Below are 23,504 nucleotides of genomic sequence, written 5' to 3' on the forward strand. Positions count from 1 at the left end.
GCATTGACTATTTGCTGGTGGATGCTGAACACCTAGACCATTCCCCATCACTATTCCAGTGGGCCCTATGTGGCCCTCAGCCCCCTATACCACTGTGGCGTATGTCGCCTTAGACTCTTAGACGAAGCCTTTGGAAACCAGGTGACCACCTTCATACCCAACTTCTTGGAAAAACAATGTGGGCAGCGTGGACAGCTGGTGCCTGGTATGGGAGTCACTGAAGGTTTCTGCAAGGGGGGAAGCCATTGCAGAATCTTGAGGAATCAAGAAAATGCTAATATGGAATTGGGGATAACTAGAAAGTAAAATTGGTGACATGGAGGCGAATGGTGCCCGGAGGACAGAAATGGAGTCTGAGCTGAGCTTGCTACCTAGTCAATGAGCTGATTCATGGGAGAGGCAGCGGAAATTTTACCATGCGACTCATACTGCACACCAACATGCCGAGGGAGTCGAGACGGGCGGCTGTTAGTATGGCTATGTAGGGCGGAATTTCCTAAGAAGCCTATAGCACAGATATGTGATGAATGTGGGGGGCTCTGGAGGTCACACGTGGAAATAATTAACATGATCCGTGCGTTTTACAAGGGTTTATATAGCCATGAGGAAATGGTAAGCTCAGATGAGAGGGAGGAGGCCCTGTCTCAAATCAAACTTCAGAGGCTGTCTGCGGAAGAGGCCACTTCCCTCGACTTGCCAATAACAGAAGAGGAATTAAGCGCAGTGATCTGGTCTCTCCCTGCTGGGAAAATGCTGGGTTTGGATGGGCTCCCAGCAGAGTTTTATAAAACATTTTCCCCTGACGTGACCTTGGTATTGTTGAAAGTGTATGTAGAGGTCTATGACAAGGGAATTCCTCCTGCCAGTATGAGGGAGGCACTAATAGTACCCATACTTAAGCCAGGGAAACCAGTGGAGCTATGTGACTCTTATCTCCCTCTTGCTATGCTAAACCTGGACAGCAACATATTGACGACTCTGCTAGGAGGCTTAAGAATGTGATTACCTCCCTGATCCCCGGCATCAAACTCATTTTGTCTCAGGGTGCAGCACCTCCATGAATCTGAGGCGACTCCAGCACATTGATCAGACAAATTTAAGTGATGCCTCATTGATAGTGGAATCTAGCGCTAGATGCCACAAAGGCATTTAACTCCACCTTTTGGGAGCGGATGCTTGTGACATTTAATGGTTTCGGAATAGGCAAGGGTTTCATTAAATGGGTCCAACCTTTTGTATATGCTCCCTACGATTAGAGTTAGAGCTGGTGCATGGGAGGTACAGAGAGGCACGCGGCAGGAATGCCCCCTGTTGCCCATGCAATATATATTGGCCCTAGAGCTGTTGGCTGCGTATCTGAGGCAAGAATATCGAGAAGCAGGTGTGATGGTGGGCGAGGCAACACACCTAGTGTCCTTATATGCGGGTGATGTCCTCTGTACGTATGCTAACCGAAACACAATCTGCCTATTTTGCTTGAAGTACTGGATACAGTCGCCAAGTAATCTGGAATTTCCTTTAATAGGAACAAGTCGCGCTTGTTCCCACTAGCTGGCTTGAAAAGTTATGATGTGGGCAACGCAGCCAGAGCAGTAGAAGGTCAAGCGATCCATGATTTTTTGGGAGAAACTACCGCTATCTTTAATGGGAAGAAATGCTTTAGTTAAAATGCTATACCCATTTGCCAATGTACACCACTACATTCCAGCGAAAGTCTTTCGCAGCTTAGACTCCGTCATATGAGAGTTTCTATGGAACAGGGGAATGCATAGGATCGCACTAAAGACATTATGCATGCACCACGAAGATGGTGGTGCACAGTTGCAACACTTTGAGTTATACTATTTGGCTGCACTACTGCAATATGTGGTGCAGTGGCTGTCAGATGCTATTATAATAGAGCAGGATTTACTGCAGCAAGGCCTGTGGGTGAAAGGCAACTAGCATGCAAGGATTTGATGCTTATAACACTGGGTAGACGAATATGGCTCAGAGGGCAGAAAGTGTTAAAGTTTGATAACCCTTACTCACCACAGTCACCCATGGCACCGGTCGTGTGCTGTCAGGTGGAGTTGCTTGCTGTTGCTAGGAGGTGGGAGGAATTTGGCCTTAGCACATGGGGTGAACTGTACGAAGAGGGAGTATACATGGAATTAACTGACTTGATTCATTTGGAGAAGTTACCTTAGGGCAAGTTCCTGTGGTATCAAAGCATAGCGATGATAAGAAAAAACAGGTGGATGACATGGCCTGGCGAACCCACTCCAAATGTATTGATACAATTGATGCATTACCTGGAAGACGGGTTGAGGCTGGTGTCGAGGGTGTATAGCTGTATGCAATCACTGATTAGTGTACGGGATGAGGGCTTAAAAACGAAATTGGAAAGGGACCGAAACCAGGTGTTGAATCGCAATCAGTGGGAGGCAGCCCTGATAGTCACTAAGAAGGTATCCCGCAATGCACGGTTTTGCCTCTTACAACTGAATGTTTTGCCCAGAACCTACATGACCCTACAACAGGTTGCTGCGTTTGATCCCATTAGGTCTTCCAATTGCCTGAGGTGTGGTAGGTCGGATGCACACCATATGCATATGTTTTGGTACTGTGAGAAGGGGAGGGCATTTAGGGCCAGAATTGAACTAACTTGTACTAAGGTGGTAGTGAGGTGTTTCAAATGGGAACCACTAGAGTGCCTGCTGGGCGTATACCTCTGACCTGAAAGGTCCAAACATATAATCAAATTCACGGACCTGGCATGTGTGTTGGCAAAAAGATGTATTGCAATGTCATAGGAAATCAATGAAGGGTCTGCAATATCATATATGGTTTAATGATTTCATGAAATGGAGCGCCACCAAGACCACAGCATAGTGCAGGACCACGAGACTGAACATCCAAGAGCCTACTGAAAACATTATGGCATGGGGTGCACTTATTGAAGCAAAGTTCCACCCTTCGGATTACAAGCCGCCCTGAACTAACCCTGGTCAAATTAAGGTAGCACTTGTAATCATGTGATGAGAACTGAGTTCACCACTAATGCGCAAACGTCTCACCACCTGCTGTATGTGTATATATATGTATATATATGTATATATATATATATAGCTTGTGGAATCTGCTTAGATCACATGCTGTGCATAGGCCGACATCTAGTGGAAGCTGCGGAGTAAGACAGTTTGTTTTTCGAAACTCGAAAATGGGCGTCGACGCAGGGCGTGCCAGTAATACTATGCCTAGTGTGACGTCCACTGTAGCCATGATCCCTCACGCGTGTAGGACCCTCAGTTTTTTTCCGCCATACTTGACGGAAGCATTCCGTGGAGTTCCCTGGCTTTCAGCCATATTTTGCTAAATATCATATTTCCCTGTTTCTTCCACTCCCACGTCGAGTCATCGAAGTTCGAGGTTCGACGCCGGCCTAGAGAAGAAACAACCGTTGAGAGCTGCACGACGGACTTTGGACCTCGGAAGGCCTCTGGCCTCGGCCCTGCAAGTAGGGAGGGTGGGGGGTGGAAACATACTCTACACTCATATATATTTTCCTACATACACTAGCCCGCTGCCACAGGGTGCGTATGGAGGGTACCCCTTTCAAATTCTGCCCCAAGTGCAACCGCAAGTATCCTTGGGTTGACAAACACGCCACCTGTAACTCCTGCTTGCCGAAGGACCACCCCGAGGTGAACTGTAGAGCGTGTAGCCAGTTCAAGGCTAAGACACTAAAGGACCGCTCGACCAAACGTTGGGCCCACCACGACAGGCAACGCAAGGCCATGGAAGCGGAGGGCACCTTCAGTGATGGCAACGATGCCGTACTTTCGGACGGTGTGGGAAACGAGGCATCAAAAGATGCCCAAGCGCAAGTACCCAACCTCGGAAAACTGTCCGGCAGGGCAGTTATGGGGAACACACCCGGCGACACAAGCGCTACCCACACCACTTCGACTATACACTCGAAGTCCAACCAAGACTCGACGCGCGTGTCGAGTTCTCGGAAAGAGACACACAAAGAACAGTCCACCGAATCGTTATCCTCTGGGCGTTCTCGTCAAGATCGCCTCACAACACCAGGCAACCATCCACAGTTGCCAAAAGTGCCTCACTCACCAAAGTCATGGAGGTATGCTCGTCAGAAGACGAAGCCGACCGCCAGCCCCAGGACGCTCACCAGGAGCCGGCTACAGCAGACCGTTCGCCGGCTGCTTCTGAATTCCAACGTCCTCACTCTAAGGAAAGGGACACTACCCTCGAATCTCGATGCCAGGCGTCGAAAAGCACTGAGAGGGTGAAAACACCAGGGAAACACTCTTCCACTCATGGGGAAGGGGGGGAAACAGCAGAAGAAACCATCTCACCCTTCTTCTGCACCACAGTTACATAAAGACAGCTCTAAGTCTTCTCATAAGCATCTAGCCAAGACCCCTGCACAGGCCCATAGGTCCAGTCAAGTCATAGAAGGGGAACCCTCTCAAGAAAGGGTCATTCCCAGTTCCAAGAAATGGACCAGTGAGGATATAGACAGGGTTATGACTAGAATGTCCTCCCTAGCAGACTTCTACTCCAAGAACCCAGAACACTTCCTCACCTATACCCCTGATGGTGCTACTCCCTCAGGATCTAGGGACCCGCAGCCCCCTGGTAAGAAGCCTCGGTTTGAGACCCCAACGCAAGGTCTGTCTTCAGACCCTTTTTACATCCAACCTTACACCCAGTATAGTGAGGATCCACTACAAGATGAGGATCCAGACTTGGTAACGTTGGACGACCAAACTGGGGTGGACTATTATGGGGATGACGAGGACCAAGAGGAGGAGGAGGAGAAGGAGGAGGAAGACAACCCAGAAGTCTACAGAATAGACTCCCCTGTAGGCAAAGAACCTCAAGTTACTGACTCTCCAGTCGACAACCAGCCCCTCCTAAATGAGGTCTTAACTAAAGCGGCAGAACACTTCCACATAGACACTCGGGGAGAACAGGAGGAGAGGGACTTCGCTGAGGAACTAGTGGGAGAAAAGAAACCCATTGCCCAAGTCATTCTAATTCTCAAGTCCATCCAACGGAGAATTGATCCTTCCCTTCTCAATCCTAACCTCACAAGGGCAGTAAATCCCAGAATCGAGAAATTGTTCAGGGCAGCCCAATCAGACCCGCTTTACATAAGGGGTCAACTGAAGCCTGACTCCCTGGTAGTTACTAATACCCGGAAGAGGACGGGAACACCTCTCATCATCTGAGGCTCCCCCTGACAAGGAGATCAAGAAAATCTACGGGTTGGGAAGGAAGGTAGCCTCCACTTCTGCTTACCAGGCAAGGATTGCCAACTCCACCACTCTGCTGACTAGTTACAACTGCCACCAGTGGGAGCAAGTAGCTGCCCTCATCGACTCCGCACCGGAACCTCTAAAGGGCCATTTGGCCCAGGTCGCTTCGGAGGGGAGAGCCGTGTCCAGTTGCATCCTTAAGGCAACCTTTGATGCCGCAGATAACGCGGGCAGGCTAATAGCAGAGAGCACTGTCATTAAGAGGCATGCTTGGTTAAGACAGTCAGGGTTTAAACCCGAGATACAAGCATCCTTAATCGACATGCCGGTGGAACCTAATCTACTGTTTGTCAAAGCGGTAGAGGACGCATTAAAGACTGCCAAAGACGAGTATGATACTCTGAAATTCCTGGAACAGTTGACCAACAAGCCCCCTAATCAAGGAGGCAATAGTAATTTTTGTCGCCCACGCGGCCAGAATTCACAAAGAGGCTCCAATTATTCACAGGGACATCATGGGGTAACAACCAGCAGTCTACCCAAAGTTACAGCAGAGGAAACAAGAGGGGCCGTCGAAAGGGTAGAGGCAGCCCCAGGAGAGGCGGCACACCTCCCGCAAAACAGTGACGCCGCATTCAGGGTCCCTTCTCACGCATCCCCAGTAGGGGGGCGCATTTCCAACTTCACCCAAGCTTGGGAAGGGATCACATCAGACATATGGGTGCTGTCCACAGTGTCCGCAGGATACTGCATAGAACTGCTTGAGCGTCCACAAAGCCACCCTCCACGTCAAGATACATTCCTTGGACCACCAAAAGATCTTCCTCGAGGAGATCGTCAATCTTCTAGCAAAGGACGCGATAGAACTCGTCCCGGGCAACCAGGTAATCAAGGGTATTTATTCAACTTACTTCCTTGTGGCAAAAATAGATTTGACAATGCGCCCAGTATTAGACTTACGCCCTGCAAACAGGGGTATTACATGGCAACCTTGGATATGAAAGATGCTTATTTTCATATTCCCATATTCCCATGTTCCCAGCGCACAGAAAGTACTTGCGCTTCAAGGTGGACAGTCGACACTACCAATTCAAGGTACTGCCCTTCGGGATAGCTTCAGCACCAAGGGTATTCACCAAGGTACTGGCGGTGGCGGCTGCACACCTACGCAGGGAGGCAATCCCGGTGTACCCTTATCTGGACGACTGGCTCATAACGGGGGAAACCCCAGGAATTTGCAGGACAAACATTCAAAGGACTATCCACCTCCTCCACGAGTTATGCTTCTCAATCAACGAGAAGAAGTCAAGCCTGGTGCCAAGCAACTCAAAACAATTCCTAGGAGCAATCCTGGATACCCAAGAGGGGTTGACCTTTCCTTCAGAAGAAAGAATTCTGAATATACTACTGCAAATTCCGCATTATCAGTCCGGTCAACAAATAACGATACGCAAAGCAATGCGTTTACTGGGCATGATGGCGTCATTTATTTACCTGGTCCCCCACGCGCGCCTGCACATGCGTCCCATGCAGGAATGGTTGGCGAAACAGTGGTCTCGGGCAAGTGGTCAGTGGGACGATCTAGTAGTCGTTTCGCCAACACTGGTACAAAGCCTTCACTGGTGGACAAGAGAGAATCTCGCACAGGGGAAACCCTTTTACGACCCCGAAGTACAGGCAGTAGTCACTACAGATGCATGTCTGACAGGGTGGGGAGCTCACCATCTCCACCACACAGCTCAGGGTCTCTGGTGACCAAGAACCACATCAACCTGCTAGAGCTTCTGGCAGTATTCAGAGCGCTTCAGGCGTTCGAGCCCCACCTACTAAACCTGTCAGTGCAAATCCGGACTTACAGCACAACAGCCATGTTCTACCTGAACAAGCAAGGAGGGACTCGCTCGCCAAATCTGTCCAAGCTTGCCCAGAAAATCTGGATATGGGCACTCAGACGGAACATCTTCCTGTCATCACAACATGTTCCAGGGGAGCTCAATTCCCTAGCGGATGCTCTGAGCAGGGACTCCCTCCCAGAGGAACACGAATGGGTTCTACACAGAGAGGTCATAGAAGATATCTTCTCTCAGTGGGGTTTCCCCACTATAGACTTATTCGCCACAAGCGAAAACAGACAATGCCCAGGATTTGCATCCAGGTCCCCCCAACCAGAATCCCAGGGGAACGCCCTGTGGATGAACTGGTCAGGGATGTTTGGGTACGCTTTTCCACCAACTCCTCTCGTCAGGAAAGTGGTGAACAAGATGAACAGGGAATCGATGACGCTCGTCCTAGTTGCTCCCATGTGGGCAAGACAACCGTGGTTCCCACACCTACGCAGGATGGCGGTGTGCGAGCCCATCAAACTTGCAGCCTGTTACAACCTACTGTCCCAGCACCAAGGTCAAACAGTGCACCAGCAACCCAACTCAATGAACCTGGCAGCCTGGCTCCTGAGGTCATAGAGTTTGGACATCTCAATTTGCCACAGAGGTGTATGGACATCCTAAAGGAATCTAGGAAACCAAACACAAGGCACTGTTACTTTGACAAGTGGAAGAGGTTCGTTATCTGGTGCCAGAGTAGACAAATCAACCCAGTTGATTGCACTCCTTCCACTATTGTACATACATGCTCCACCTGCTAGATGCAGGATTGGTTTTTAACTCACTGAAAGTACACCTGGCAGCCCTGTCGGCTTACACCACTTCCCATAGCAAGGTTTCGTGGTGGAAAGTACCAGTAGTTAAAGCCCTCATGGAAGGAGTAAAGAGACTTCGCCCTCCTATTTCAAACCCACCACCAGGGTGGGACCTTAATGTGGTGCTAGCCAAGCTCATGGGCCCCCCTTTCGAACCCATACATAAAAGCAGTCTCAAACACCTGACTTATAAAACGGCCTTCTTAGTAGCTATTACTTCTATAAGAAGGGTCAGTGAAATTCAGGCTCTGTCAGTGCAGGATCCCTTCTTTACTGTCCATAAAGACAAACTGGTTTTACGCACACACCCTAGGTTCTCACCTAAATTTATATCAAAATTCCATGTAAACTAGTCCATCGAGCTTCCGGCTTTCTTCCAGGACCCGCAAAGCTCGGTTGAGGTGAAACTACACACCCTAGATGTGCGTAGGGCGGTCCTCTACTATGTAAATAAAACCAGACCGCTAAGAAAAACAGATCAACTGTTTGTCTCCGTAGCCACAGGCAGAGAGGGGGATCGCGTCTCTAAAGGTGCCATCTCGAAGTGGATTATTAACTGTATCCAGCTGTTACTCACTCTCTGAAAGAACTCTGCCTTTCACGCCAGGAGCCCACTCTACTAGAGGCATTGGGGCCACTCTGGCTTTCATTGCAAATGTACCCCTTGACACCATTTGCAAAGCAGCTACTTGGAGCTCTATTCACACTTTTACTCAGCATTACTGCATTGACACCCATTCCAAGGCAGATACACAAGTGGGACAAGCGGTTCTAAGACACTTATTTGCTCATGACCCTTCTCACATCCCACCTCCTTCTTCAGGTACTGCTCGCTAATCTATGCACAGCATGTGATCTAAGCAGATTCCACAAGCCTCAGAAGGGATACATTACTCACCGTAATCGTATTTCTGATGCTTGTATCTGCTTAGATTCACATGCGACCCACCCTTCCTCCCCTCTGAGAGAAGGCGCATGATTGCTTGTAGTCTTACCTTTGTCTATCTGCTTGGATTATCTGTACTCGCGCTACTCCTCATGTCAGAAAAAATACAATCTGAGGATCCTAGACGCGTGAGGGATTTTGGGTACAGTGGACGTCACACTAGGGATAGTATTACTGGCACGCCCTGTGTCGACGCCCATTTTCGAGTTTTGAAAAACAAACTGTAATACTCCGCAGCTTCCACTAGATGTCGGCCTATGCACAGCATGTGAATCTAAGCAGATACAAGCATCAGAAATACGATTACCGTGAGTAATGTATCATATATATATATATATATATATATATATATATATACACACACACAAAGGCTCACCAGTCGCTAATGAACTATTTCTTTATACAGCTGAGTTGCTGAACAGTCCAACTGCAGTTGGTGCCCTTGTGGCTGCTCAGGTCCTAGTGCCTATTTCTCAAGTCCTCGTAATTGCATGCAGATTCTCATGTTGCCGACATGCCCCAACTGCAGCTTGCACCCTTCACCAGAGTTAATATCATGATTAAAATAACACACAGGTGTAAGTTCATTTATTTATTTAGCAGAGCTGACAGATCCTTGCTAAGACTATGTTTTCAAGTTTACTGCAGAGTTTCTTAATGACTGGCCACCATTGGGGGGTCTTCTTGGAGGAGTGAGAGCACACCCTTTGATTTCTTTCTTAGCAGTAGAAATAAAAGAGAGGGAATCCAGAGTAAGTGAAATTCGCAGGAATATATCTTCAGAGAGCACAAGTGCAAATTCATCAACAAACCAAGACTAAGCCAGTCTCTTCCTTCCTGTAACCCTCTGTACCCCACTCTCCATGCCATTCCAAGTGCTTCCTTAATAGTCTATTCAAATTGTAGCCATATTATTGTACCCTGTGCTGTCCTGTCCTAACCATAGTAGGCCTTGGGGCAAGAGAGCTGCACAGCTCTAGCCGCGAGCAGAACAGTGATGGAAAACGCTTTACTTCTGCAGGGGCTCAGGCAGAGCTGAAGAGATGCAGGAGAAGAGCGTCTGCCAAAGTAGTTTGTAACCCAAAAGGTTAGGGAGATGTACGAGATTTGGTAAATGATAGGGGTTGCTGGGCAATGTGATGCTGTTAGAAACAATGGGAGTGGCATGTGGCAAACTTAGGAGTAATGGTATGGGGTAGATCTAGTGGCAAACAGTGTCATTGGGCAAATCAGGGGACAGCTAGGGAGCCAATGGGGAAGTTCTGGGGGACAGGAATGACATGGGGCAAGTCTTGGGCAATGGCCTTGATATGTTATTGAGGCAGACCTTGGGGAAGGGATAGTGACCTTTGACAGCTCATGGGGTAGTGGGGCTTTTCTGGATCAATGAATGATAATGGGCATTGGCATGTGGCAGTGGTCAATCCTGGGTGTCAATAAATTTCATGGGACATATTCTGGTCAAATAGGAGTGCTATGCTGTATGCAGCAGTCAATGTATATAGTGGCAGTTCTCAGGGCACTGTACATGTCTGCTTTACAATGTGCTTAACCGGCATATAATGAGGAAACACAGCCATCATATTGGTGTAATTTGTATCACCATTTTCTAGGGCCAGTGCAGATGTGTTATCCATAGAAAGTTTTGATGCTCATGTAATAGATGTCGCATCAGTGTTGCCCCGCTAATGCAGTGTTATACTGGTGTGATAATGTATTCTACTAGAGCAATATCGCTCAGCAAACCACCAACCTGCTTGAATCACTCGTCCCTAAAGAGAATACCTGCAAACTATCGTTCACTCTCCATGCACCCATCCTCTGCAACTCGATCCCAGTTTCGCCTCGGAAGGCCCACACAATTCTTCAATTTCACCAGTCTCAAGCAGCATGGATTTTTCAATACCTGACCACGGACTAATCCCAACAGATGTACAGACTGATGCACAGATTGCAACTCGCAGTATTGTACTACTGTTAAACGATGCCAGCCCAAATGCTGGCTTCCCACATATTCTACAGTACCCCACTGCTCTTAAGCTAGGTCTACGCTTTAAACAATAAAATTAAAATTAAATCACAGCATTGCTTTGTTGGCACTGGCTTCGTAATTTTCTAGAGACAATGTGGACAACAGAGCAATAATGTGTTTTACTGGGACAACTTTGAAACTTGCATCAGAATTTTGTGGTGGCAATGTATACATACCTAGGTTGCCCTTAATAAATTGTGATGCCTATTCTAAAAAAAAAAAGGGAAAACTCTAGTGTTGTCCAATAAAACATTATCATGCTGGCAAGGTACATGCAGTCATAAGTGTGGCAACACCGGCATACATGAAACTATGAAAACTAGTGTAACATTGCTAGTATGTGATTAACTGGGGCAGTTTAACACTGCCATGACAGTTTTGACCAATACACTGACTCATTAAGCTGGGATTTGCATAATTATTAACCTGTCATGTGGTGGCAACCGACTTACAGTGAATTCTAATTGAATGTTATGATCTTGCATTTCTGATTGTTTTATTAATTAACACGGGAATAATGATGTGCATTAAATGATACATATCCTGCAACAATATTGAAAACTGGTGTAATTTCTACTGATTTATGTTTGGAAGGTTTATCAATTTGGTATTGGCATGATGTCAGTCACTGCTGACCTGATGCAGCACTAATAGAATTGTCTACTGTGCTTAGAGTTCCGTATAAATGCTTTTCTGTGGTGGAATGCTCCTGTGGTTTGTGTTGATGGCTTAGCATCTGAAGCATCACCTGTAAATCCTATTTTAATTCTCTTTTAGCCTGCACATAGAGGTGTGAAATGGACAATTTTTACACTTGTAACAAAAATAACTCTGGGGCAGCAAACCCCAACCCCGACCCTGCAGCCCATGTCGGTGGATTTTGAGCTCACTCACTGTGTTTGCACATTTCAATCCGACACTTTAAAAATTCGCCAACTGCCACAGAGCAAATCATCCATGCCTTAAATATACCTCTGACCTGAAAATCTGCTCTGGTTACAGCTGTGGTAGATGGGAGAACAGCTGTCACTGTTTCTTGGTCAGTAGGAAGGTGGCCAAGCAAATGTAAGCCAAAGTCAGCACTTCAGAGCTCACTCTATGGTTGTGGCATGACTTCTATTTTAGAGATGTGGCAGTATTTTTATATTGAGATCTGTAATATAAATCACAATCTCAACAAAGACGCGTGTTCCATCTTTAAACAAATACTTTAAACTATACATTAAAACAGAAACCACTCGAGTTTTGAAGAGCTTTCAGAACTATTCCTGATTGTCGACATAAGCAAGCACCCATGTGTGGCCCTTTCAGAATCTTAAACTATGAACAAACAGTTGTTTTTTTTTCATCTGGATAAAGTAGTAGTCCTGACCCAGAGTTTACCAGTGGGAATGTGGAGTGTGACTGGCCCACTGAGAAAAGATTACTTCACATGCTGAAGTTTTTTAATTCGAATTGCTGCCTCAGGGCTAAGTAAGACTTAATGAATATTGATTTGTGGTTTTCAGACCGTGGATATTCACAAGGAGAAAGTCGCAAGAAGAGAAATCGGCATCCTGACAACAAACAAAAACACCTCAAGGACCCACAAAATCATTGCACCAGCTAACCTGGAACGGCCTGTACGCTACATTAGGAAACCAATCGACTATACGATCCTGGATGATACTGGACATGGCGTGAAAGTAGGTGCTCATTTTCTTAATAAGATAACTAAACTTTTAGTAGATGTGTTCTGTTGTGGCTTGTGCGAAATGAAGCAGACATGGCACTTTTACTATTTGTAAAAGTGCCATGTATGAGTTAAGAGCTCATCCATCCCTCTGCTGCCCCAACTTCGCTGCATGGGGCTCATCCAGACAGTACTACAATCATATACAAAAGATAGGTAGTGGTATCCTTGGGGACCATCAATTAAGCAGTGCTCCTTTCAGTACTCTGGTTATAACCAATATCGATTACACTTTGTTACTTAACCCATGTGTATATTCGTTGCCTTAAGACAAAATCTGTTCACTCTTCAAGTCCAGGTAAAGTCTTTCAATATGCGGAAACCTAATCATTCCACAATTTACCCTATAATATAGTACCTCAGTCTCTTACAAAGGTAAGGTATCGATGACCTCTGGATAAAAGCCCAACCATTCACTTCATTGAGTGCTTTTCAGTGCGTTTAAATGTATATGGTATTCATTTTGGGAGTGCAAGGAAGGAACTTCCTCAGAACTTTAAATTGCAACACTTTTCAATTTGGCAAAACTAGACAAATGGAATTCAATAGATATGTCTCCTGTTGTTTTTGTGGCAGTCCCAAATGAATATGTCCACCGTCCAAACTAGTTCTAACTGACCCTACCACTATTTTAATTAACTTAAAGTAGATCAGGAGAATGTCTCTCTTCTCGTGGTCGACTCTTTTCCGAAGTTTTTTCTTTACTCAAAGGTTCTCCTTAGAATAATATCTTTAGATAGTCTCTTGACACCTTCTGGATAAGTTATTTGACAATACACTTGGGTTTTATCTCCTCTTTAGGGCCTAACTTTCTTATAGTCTGTTCCAGACTTGTATGCCTTTCTGACTCTCTTTTATCCCAAACCTTCTTAGTTTGCGTGTACTTTGTTTTAATTTGACCTTCCTTCACTCCTGCGGCTTCTTACTTTTTTCCCCTCATATCTGGTTCCCTTGATTTCACTTCCCATTCATACTTCTAGGATTCTCTCTCTGGTTTGTTCCACTCGTTACTTCTTAAATCATGGGGTACTTTCCACCTCTTCCCAGGGAACCTTTGCCCAGTTATTAATGACTCCTCTTTCAGGCTTATTCGTTATTCTCTGTCGCTTTATCATAGTTCCCCTTAAATGGTTTCATATTCGGCATCTCGTCAATTTCTCTGGGAAGAGATTTTCCCGCTTCATAACATTGACCAGGCAGCCTCCCCGTTCTCCCGTTCTTCCAGTTACCTCTGTGTCTACAGTCTGCAGGGAAATGCTGTATGGTTCGGCGCACGCTTGAGTTACCTTCCTATGCTTTGGATCTTGTGCTTCTCCATATGGCCGGCGACCCGCCCTGTCTTCTCTCTGTGCGCACCTGGATGGTTTCGGTGTAGTTCGAAGGGCGCACAGCCCACCATGAAGTTGTCATGATCACGCCACCACCGGGCTTATGAGTTCCTTCTCGGCTATTTCTCTGTCCATGTAAATGCTGTGCCTCCATTGTTTCCTTCTGGCGTTCAGGACTTCTCTGAAAGTCACTGGAACCACGGCTGTCCTTTGATCCGCTTCTCTCCAAGGTGTGTTGCATGGGGCCTCCCCTGCTTGTGCTCATCGCTCACGCTCTTCCCCTCTTCATTGTTCTTTTCCCTCTTCAGTCTACTCATCTCAGTTAAATGTACATGGCTCCTTAAAGAGACAGATTATTTTCCTTAGGCATAACAATGTATTTTAGTATTCCTTTCTGCCAAACATATGGTTCTTATAATGTTCTTCACACCTGATAGTCTCAATTACGCTGCTAAGGTGAATGTTCTAGGGAGTTCCTTATAGGAACGGGAGTTCTTGCCCCCTCAGGGGGGTGGAGCTTCTCTTCAAGTGAGGTTCCACTTGCCAAGACCCCTGGGGAAGGTCTTGTGGAACAGGCTCACCTCCCTAGCCTCAAATGGGAGCTTCCACCTAGGGGAGAAGGGACGAATACCCTTGATTCATCACAACACACAGCAGTTGAACGAAATGTGCCCTGCTCTTTGAAAATCCTTCTTGCAGAGGCAGCTGGGAAGTGGGATGCTCAAAGTGTACTGGATAGATGCCGGTGGACACAATGAAACATGTTTAATGCAGGTTGTGGGGTAGACCATATATAGCATATCCTATTGCAATTGAAGCATACAAGCGGACTGATTATACAATAGTTTTAATTAAATAACTTTATGAATTCCCACATAGTACCTACCAAAAAATGTAGGTGGTCATCCATTAACCCTTGCTGAATTGACAAGACTCCATTAATTATGTATTGTGAGTCCAGATACTGACAAGACCTGCGCATGGACCCAAACAACAAAAGGGCTGTTTTTCTTTTCTACCTACGTGTCTGAGTCATGACAAATATATTTGTTTATTGAACATTTGTATGGCCCTTATACAGAACAAAGTGTTTCCAGTTGCTACAAGACACAAAAGGGAGAGGGGTACAGAGGATAAACAACAATAACAGTCCTACTAGGCTGTGTGACATTCAGATCGTGCAAGTGCAGTATCAAGAAATGCAGGGGGGAGGGTCAGATTAGGGAGATGGGATGGTTTAGGGAGATTAAGGAGAGGGAGAAGTGCAGAAGGTAGAAGTGCCAGAGGCTGGGGAAGTGCCGAAGGAAGCCAAGGAGGGCAAGTGCTTGGGGTAGGGGACAACTAGTGCAAGGATAGGAGTGGTTCCAGCCTCAGTAGGCTAGTCAGGGAAGGGTGCCTGAGGGCAAGTGCTGGTAGTAAGGGGTGTGGCGGCAGACTGGTTGAAGGAGGGCTTGAACCCAATAAGACTAGTAAGGGATACAGGCAACCAGTCGCTATGGCAGGAGGAGACTAGCAGGGGAGGGGTAGAAGGAAGGAGGAGGAGAAAGGGAAGGTCTTGAGAAGCTTCCGGAACTTAAGGAAATCCGTCTCGAGTCGGAGAAGGGCAGGGAGGCTGTTCCAGAGGGAGGCTCCTGCCGAAGAAAGTTCTACCCCCCACTCTCTACTTGGAGAAATGTCTGATCTGCAGAGAGTTGGAGCTAGAGGACCGAATGACTCTAGCTGGGTGGTATCTGGAGAGAGAGAGTTCGATGTAGCAAGTTCCCAGGCCCCAGAAAGCCTTGTGGATGATGCAGAGGGCCTTGAATTTGATCTTTGCGACCACTGGGAGCCAGGGGAGAGATTTTAGGGCTGGAGAGATTGTGGTCCCTGGATTTGAGGCCAAGGATAAGTCTTGCAGTCCTATTCTGGATTAGTTGAAGAGGGCGGAAAGAAGCAGATTAAGGAAGAGGATGTTGCAGTAATCAATCCTGAAGAGAACCAGAGCTCTGCAGACTTGGAGTTTCTGGGGGAAGGTGAGGAAAGGGAGAATGCCTCTGAGGAGATAAAGCTGAAAGTGGGCTTTCTTGGCAAGGTCAACGAGGTGAGGAGAGGAGTCGTCGTAGATGACACCCACGTTTTTAGCCTCACACAAGGGTGAGGGGAATGGGCCCATGAGGGTGGCCAGAGTGCAGGAGGGAAAGAGGAGGTAGGAGTCCCACTGAGAAGGATCTCAGTCTTACTGGCGTTAAGGCAAAGATCATTAACCACCACCATGCCTGAATAGCAGTTAGACAGTCAGCGAGGAAGGAGCGTCGGAAGAGGAGGGAAGCTTAAAAGAGAGCTGTGTCATCAGCATAACACTGGAAATTGGGAGAGAAGGTGGGGATCAAGTGGGCAAGAGGGGCAAGGTAAATGTTGAAAAGCCACAATGAGAGTACCCTGAAGGATGCTCCAAGTCGAGGGTGGGGTAGAGGAGAGAGAAGTGCCCGGTTGCACTTGGGTGGGCCGATTTGAGAGGAAAGAGGACAACCAATCCAGTGCCCAGTCAATGATGCCCAAGGTATCAGGGAGATGATTTATAAGGATGGAATGATTGATCGTGTCAAAGGCAGAGGACAGATTGAGGCGGTTGAGGGCGGAAGTAGAGTTGGAGTAGAGGTTTGAGAGAAAGTCATCACAGGTGTTCAGAAGAGCAGTTTCCATGCTTCTGGCTGCTTTGAAGCCAGACTGGTGATCATGGAGGCAGCCGACCGATTCAGTGTGTTGAATTGGTTGGGAGATGACCAACTTCTCATAGATTGTGCCCAAGAAGGGAGTAGTGGAGATAGGGCAGGAAGGGTGCACAAGGGGGTGCTTGAGGGATGAAAGGAAGGAGCCAATGTCAAGAGTGTTACAGAACTCTGCCAAGGTGACAGTGAGAGAGGCAATGTTGTCCTTGTTAGCTCTGGAGGAGTAGGGAAATACCTGTTTGGAGGAGATGTTCATAGAGCAGACTGTCTTCGTGACCTCCTCCGGTACTATTTGTGAGAAGGAAGAGAGTAGGGGGGAGGGAGAGAGGGGTGCTCGAGTAGGCCTGCATGCAGGCAGAGGAGGGAGTGGCATAGAGGAGAGAGAGGACATAATGTCCTGAGTTTTGTTTGTGAAATGGGAGGCAAATCCTGTGCAGAGGGCCTGGGAAAGAGAAGTGGAGGGTGCAGTTGGATTGGCAAGTTCCTTACAGATTTTGAAGTGCAGCCGTGTTTGCGGTCCCAGAGATGCAGGCTTGGATGTGGACCCGTTTCCTGGAGCGGATTGTGAGTCTGTATTGCTTTTGGAGCGGGCGATGGGCCAGTTTGTCCAAGGTTGTGCTAGAAGCCAGCCACTTCCGTTCTGAAACTCTTCACTTGCATTTCAGCGAGGCTAGGCCGAAATCATACCAACTATTGCACTTGGAAGCAGGCTTCCTACAGATCCTCATGGCAGGGGTGTGTCAAGGGTGTTGGAGATGGATAGGTGAAGGTTAGCAAGAGCTGAGTCAGTGTGAGAGTGAATTGTAGGAATGGGGGAGTAAGGAGGCGGCAAATGTAGCTACTGACACTCGCTTCATCGGTTGAATGATGGAGGAGGAGACTGGCAGTGCGGGCGGAGGCTTAGCAGGGGAGCCATGGAGCTCCAGATGGGAGGTGAAGAGAGCGTGGTCACACCAGGAGAAAGAGGAGTAGTGAGAGGGATAGAGAAGAAGATATCAGTTGAGAGGAGCACATACAAGGTGTGACTGGCTGAGTGGGTTGGGTCAGAGGGAAGGATGGTGAGGGAAAGAGAGTCACAGAGTTTGTGGAAGAGTAAAGTGGCTGCATCAGGAGAATCCAGATAAATATTGAAGTCTCCAAGGAGGAGAAGCTTTGAGGTAAAGGTCAGAAGAGAAGAGACTAGGTCGGCCCACTCCTAAAGACAGGAGGAGATAGGAATTGTCCTGTAGATGGTAGTGAGAGGGTAGGAGAGACGCAAAGCTTGCAGACAAAACATTCAAAGGAAGAGTAGGATTGAGTAGGTATGATGGAAGCAGGGACCCATTCAGGGAAGACAAGGGCTACTCTGCCTCCAAACTGGCTATACCTGGGCTTGGAGAGGAACTTGGAGCCCTCGGGAAGGAGAGCGTCAAAAGCAGTAACAGAGCTGGCATTGAACCACGTCTCAGTGAGAGCGAGGACAATCAAGTTCTAAGTCTTCAAGGAGGTGACCGATGCCAGACGAGTGTTTGACAGCAGAGCGAGAGTTGAACTGTAGCTAGGTGAAGCTTGTTGCTACCTTTAAAGGTTTTCCGAGGCAGGGTACAGGGGCAAGATACACCCGTCAGTGGGAGCAAAGAGGTCTGAGCGGTGGCAGCCGGAGGAGTGGCAAGAGAAGGGAGGAAGTTGATGAGACAGAAGATGCTCCTTGCGTACAAAGGTAGATTTTTCCTTCACGCCCTTGGTTATTTAGTTAAGTATGACTTGGGTTGATCCTTTCTTTTAGGGTTTGACAAGTGGCAAAATCAATTGCTCCTATTGTTTTTTTTAAAATATACTACCATCCATTTGAATTGCATCCTTGCTACTGATGTAACCAGGATCTCTTTCAGTACTACCGTTCAGCTTCTGTGGTCAAGTGTGAAGGTGTGGATTCTTTCCATGTAAGACATTTCACTGATCATATTGAAAGGACCAATAAGGCCTACTACACACCTAGTTCCCAAACTGGCTAACTCGGGCCTCTATCTGATTCTTTTTTGCACCTGGACCTGCTTGGGTATCCCCCTCCAAAGAGAACACTGAAGAGCCCAAAAGTCAACATATATCACTTTAAAAATCCATTAAGTAACATTCCACCCCGTTAAGACTTGCAAAAGTAAATAAAGTAATGCTTTCACAAATGAAAGCCATAAATAAGGCAAATGTGTAGCTTACATTTTTTCTCCCCACCAAATACAAACTTATATTCTGTGCAGGTCAAAGAGAGAGATGTAGAACTCTCCCTGGTTGGGTGCATGCATTTCTGACCCGTTAGATTTGTTTCTTTTGATGAGCTTCATTTTTATTCTTCACAGCAATTGCCTTCCTAAAAAGCTAACGTGTATGCACGAATAAGCGCTGGGCTCGGCTGGAAACAGCCACTGCTTCACCAAACCGCAGGTGTCTGTCAGAGGGCTGCCACCACTTTATCGGGAGACCAGTGCCCTTGAATGTTTCGGTGTGAGATGATGGCGGTCCGAATCCACTGCGCATGACAGGAACCATAAAGCTCTCCCTGGTTCCTGTCTTTGAGTGTGGGAGCCAGATGCTTGCCGGGAGAGGAGTCCTTCAAGGAGCCTAATTCGATTAAAAAAAAGTTACTTGTGTAACCAGTCCATTACATTGACGTTCTTCGGGCCATTTGCCAGCTTCCTGCCCGCCCCTTTTCCCAGCAACCTCTTCAAAACCATCAACGCCGCGCGTTTTCGCAAGCGTGGTTGCTGAGTGGGCTCTCTTGCGTGTGAGCGGGCTGCGGCTGCTCCTCTGAATTGCCAAATTTGTTGGCTGTTGATTTAAAATAACAACGGTTAGTAAAAAATGTAAATTAACCTCAGGTATGCCTGTAATCAATCCCGGACAATTATTTAATTTAGAGATGGCGGCGAACAAAATTGCTAATAGATTAAGCCGCAAAAAGCAAAATCTTCAGCGCTCAATGTCACTTTCGTCTGACATTCGCCTGTACTATACCCAAGAAACGTTGCCTAGTGAAGAGAGTGGGTCTAATGGTAGTACGTGTCTGTCAACTGAGCCTCCGTCAATAACGGCCCCTAACCAACTACTGTGTGCAGAGTCTGGCCAAGAGCTGACAAAGAATGTGCTGGCAGAGGTTATCGAGAGTGCTGCCCCTTTGCTTGTTTCCGGAACACTTGCGGAATCACATATGTCAGTTGATATGAATTAAATTATTAGTAGAGATAATCTGATAACTGCTGATGTGCATGTGATTACTAACCCCTCAGGCGAAGTCACAGACATGACTTTGGCGACAGCTTGTACTCTTGATGGTCTCCAGCCTGGTGGAGAGTTCATGCCCCAGACTGACATGGGCACACAGCCCATGTTGGAGCCCATTTGTTGCTCAGTGGCAGCCCAACATCGTTTGCGCGCTGCCCATGAGGCGCTTACTCTGACAGGGGAAATTGACGAAGAAGCTATGGAGTTTCTGAATACATCAGGAGGGTCCATCTCCCCCCCTCCTCTGATGTCATGTATATATGTTCAAACACTGGGGATCTAATCCAACTACACCAAGATAATACCACAGGGAACGAAAATCAGGCAGCTAATTGCGGGGGACTCCCATTCAAAAATGTCATCAAACCCCTCCAGACATTGATCAAATGCCTAGCTCCAACTGTATTGAGGAATCACCCTCTTTCATTGCTCCGACTCCTCGAAGGACAAGGTTTGAGGAACCTAATCGAGAGTCGGACTTTTTTATTAAGAACTGCTCCAAGCGGCTCTCATTTCCGGAAGCCCCGGCACTTAACAACACTCTTGGCACCATGAATACTGCATTGCTAGCTTTAGCAAAGCTTTACAAAGTTCTCGATGGTAAGCTCAATCATCAGACCATCTTATTAGAACAATGTTGCAGTGGCTTAGCAATGTTAACACAACTTCCGCCCAATGAGCTAGTGAGCACTCAGTCTAATGTTGAGGCTGTACAAGCTCATCGGCCTGATTCCCGAAACCTCATGAATGTATAAAAGTCTGTGCCTTGACTGAAATAGGAGGCAATGAAAGAATGTGCGATGTAGATCTGAATGGTTGTAATCAGCAGACAACGATAATGATTGATGAATCTGCCCCATCCAGATCTAACAGTAAAGGTACCGAACAATCTAATGTTATCAAAAGAATTGATGATAGAGCTATCCATGAGACCGATGTTCAGATTAAGGAGAAGGGGCCAGTAATCACCGCAGCATCGCCAAGCTACACATTTTTTTCATCTAAACCTGCTAAGGCAAATGCAGTCAAGACAATAGCGGTAGTTACAGACCCCTTGCCCCCTGCACCCAGGGTATTTACAAAGGGGCGAGGTACCAGATCACAGGTCACACAGGGTGCAAGTTTATCAAAACCCTATCTAGGCGTGAACAAATTGTTAAAGCTGCAAAAGGCAATCTGGCAAAACCATGCCCCAAGCAAGCCACTCAAACCTTCATGCCGTATGGGCCCCTGGATGAATTGGTTACTCTTTCAGTTGGCAAGGGTGCCCCAGAATCTGAACGGTGTCCTAATCCCCAAAAAACATCAAATAATCCTAATTCTGGTGATTCTATGAACAATGGTATAAGACCATACAACAAGGGCCATGAAGATGCACAGACCAGGGTGCCCACGGAGGCGAGTGATGGGCATTTGAGTCAGTTGGCCCTAGCCGAACTTAGAGAGGAAATTAGAACTTCTATCAAGTCATATATGTCACTCATACCCGGGGCACCCGCCTGTCCACTGATCAGTGCAGGCTCTATGATGATGCAGGGTGTTGATGCGGGCAAAGAGACTACTGTAATGGGAAATGTAAAAACGGTAACGTTTGGTGAAATTCACTTGCAAGCTGAGGCGAATTCCAAATCAAGCCTGATGCCCTCCTTGCAAGCTGAGTCCTTTGGTCAACCTCAGCTTTCAGCCATGCCCCGACAATCAGTAAACATCTTGGGTGCTTTACTGCCCCAACAATATGGCATCACACAAATATATGATCCGGTGCTCCGACCAGAAACTACTGTCCAGACTCAGGATATCAGAGATATTATAAAATCTTCGATTGCGGCATATATCGACGAGACCAGCCAATGTTCACAAGGGGCTGGTGATAGTCAAATGCTGCGATATCCTGATGTGAGCAGTTATTGAAGGGACCAGCCCAGTTGGTCGATCGAGTAGCGTTAGAAAATGATGTTGCAACAAGGCTAAAATTCTCGACAAATGCTCAAGCCCCCAATACTAATTCTATAGATGGTAATAAACAACAAGCCAAGTTCAGGTCTCACTGCCTAGTGATCAGATGTCGTGATGACCCTTATCCACAATACGTATTAAATCGGGCTAGCATCTTGAACATATGCAGTGAAATCCCGTCCTTGTCTGACATATCCTCATCAGATGTAACATTGGTCGAATTTACTAACATGAATGATCTATCTGAAGCAAGAATCCATCTTCAATCAACAATTGTGATTAATATTTTGTGGCAATCTAAAACAACCCTTTATGAAATGGGCTTCCTTCGGTTTCAAGATCCACTTACAACAAGTAAAGTGATGGACAAAGCTCAAATCAGGACATACCAACCTACTAAAAATAGAGAATCGAATCAGATTGAAAACTTTGCTCCAAAAATGTTGACATCACATGAATTCATTACAAGATCATAACATAATGTCAATGATAATAAAGGCAGCCTACTTTCGTGGAACACGAGAGGGCATAAGCACTTATTTGACCTTGCAAGTAAAGATTTGGCTTCCTATGAATTGATAGCCCTACAGGAAACCTGGCTTGTTGATTGCCCCATCTGGGAATCCCATAACATTATAATAACACCGGCTATTCAAAACTGTAGGGGCCGACCTAGTGGTGGCCTTTTGCTAGCAATCAACAAATCTGCTGGCTTTGTAAGTGAAAAATTTGTCTCTCCCTCCATGTATTTTCAGATTGTTAGACTGCATAGAAACAATGAGCTCATAGTAATTGTCAACATTTATTGGAGTAGAGGTAATGACTTTGGAATCCTTTTTTCAGTCATTAAATTCGATACTCGATCGCTTGACCTTTGAAAGCAATATTTGTCAAACTATCATAGTAGGTGATTTAAACCTCCATTTGATATCACAAAGTCCACAGGGACACACTGCTGATGAACTAATGTGGTCAAATATGATGGAAGAGAGAGGTTTTGTGATGCTGAATGGTGCAATTGTGGGGGACATTCCTGCTGAATTTACATGGAGTAGGGGGCCACAGCGAGCAATCCTCGATTGTGTTTGTCCATAAGAATTTGTAAACTGTGTACAATCTATGCAAGTGGTTGCAACTAATCGTAGTGATGATAACAAGCTCGTTATGCGTTATTTAAGGACACCACCTGTAACCCCTTTTAGGATTGAGACCTATGCACATTCGAATCTCTTAAACAGTGGCACCCGAGTGAGATGGACTGTAAATCGATTAGATCAGTTTCATGAGGCGCTTCTTGTGTCATCTGGGTCAAACAACTGTTATGTAACGGTGAGCAATTGTTTAAGCAGGTAAGAATGCCAGACTTGAGTGTTCGGCACAAACATTGTCATCCCTTTGATCCTATAGTACAGTGTAGAAAAGCTGAATTACGAAGACATCTACGTAACCTAAAATTTGTAGCAATAACCGATCGTTCCTTAGTCAAAAAACAACTAAAATTCTCCTATAGAACATGGCTAAAGGGTCAGCTAGCCCTGTGCTATCAACGAGACTGAGAGATAATGCTGTCTCAAATCCT

General features: G+C 46.5%; 1 protein-coding gene across 15 annotated transcripts in view; it reads left to right on the top strand.

Annotated features, from left to right (window-relative positions):
- ABI2 (abl interactor 2) overlaps positions 1–23,504 on the top strand; it is a 1,586,546-nt gene that overhangs the window by 564,634 nt on the left and 998,408 nt on the right. For all 15 annotated transcript variants that reach the window (XM_069615537.1, XM_069615533.1, XM_069615538.1 and 12 more), the window contains one exon: positions 12,452–12,628. In XM_069615537.1, the coding sequence (XP_069471638.1) occupies positions 12,452–12,628 (177 nt within the window). The remainder of the gene's footprint in view (positions 1–12,451; positions 12,629–23,504) is intronic.

The sequence above is a fragment of the Ambystoma mexicanum genome, chromosome 9 (genome assembly GCF_040938575.1).
Source record: "Ambystoma mexicanum isolate Mex_15411 chromosome 9, UKY_AmexF1_1, whole genome shotgun sequence".
NCBI classification, from domain to species: Eukaryota; Metazoa; Chordata; class Amphibia; order Caudata; family Ambystomatidae; genus Ambystoma; species Ambystoma mexicanum.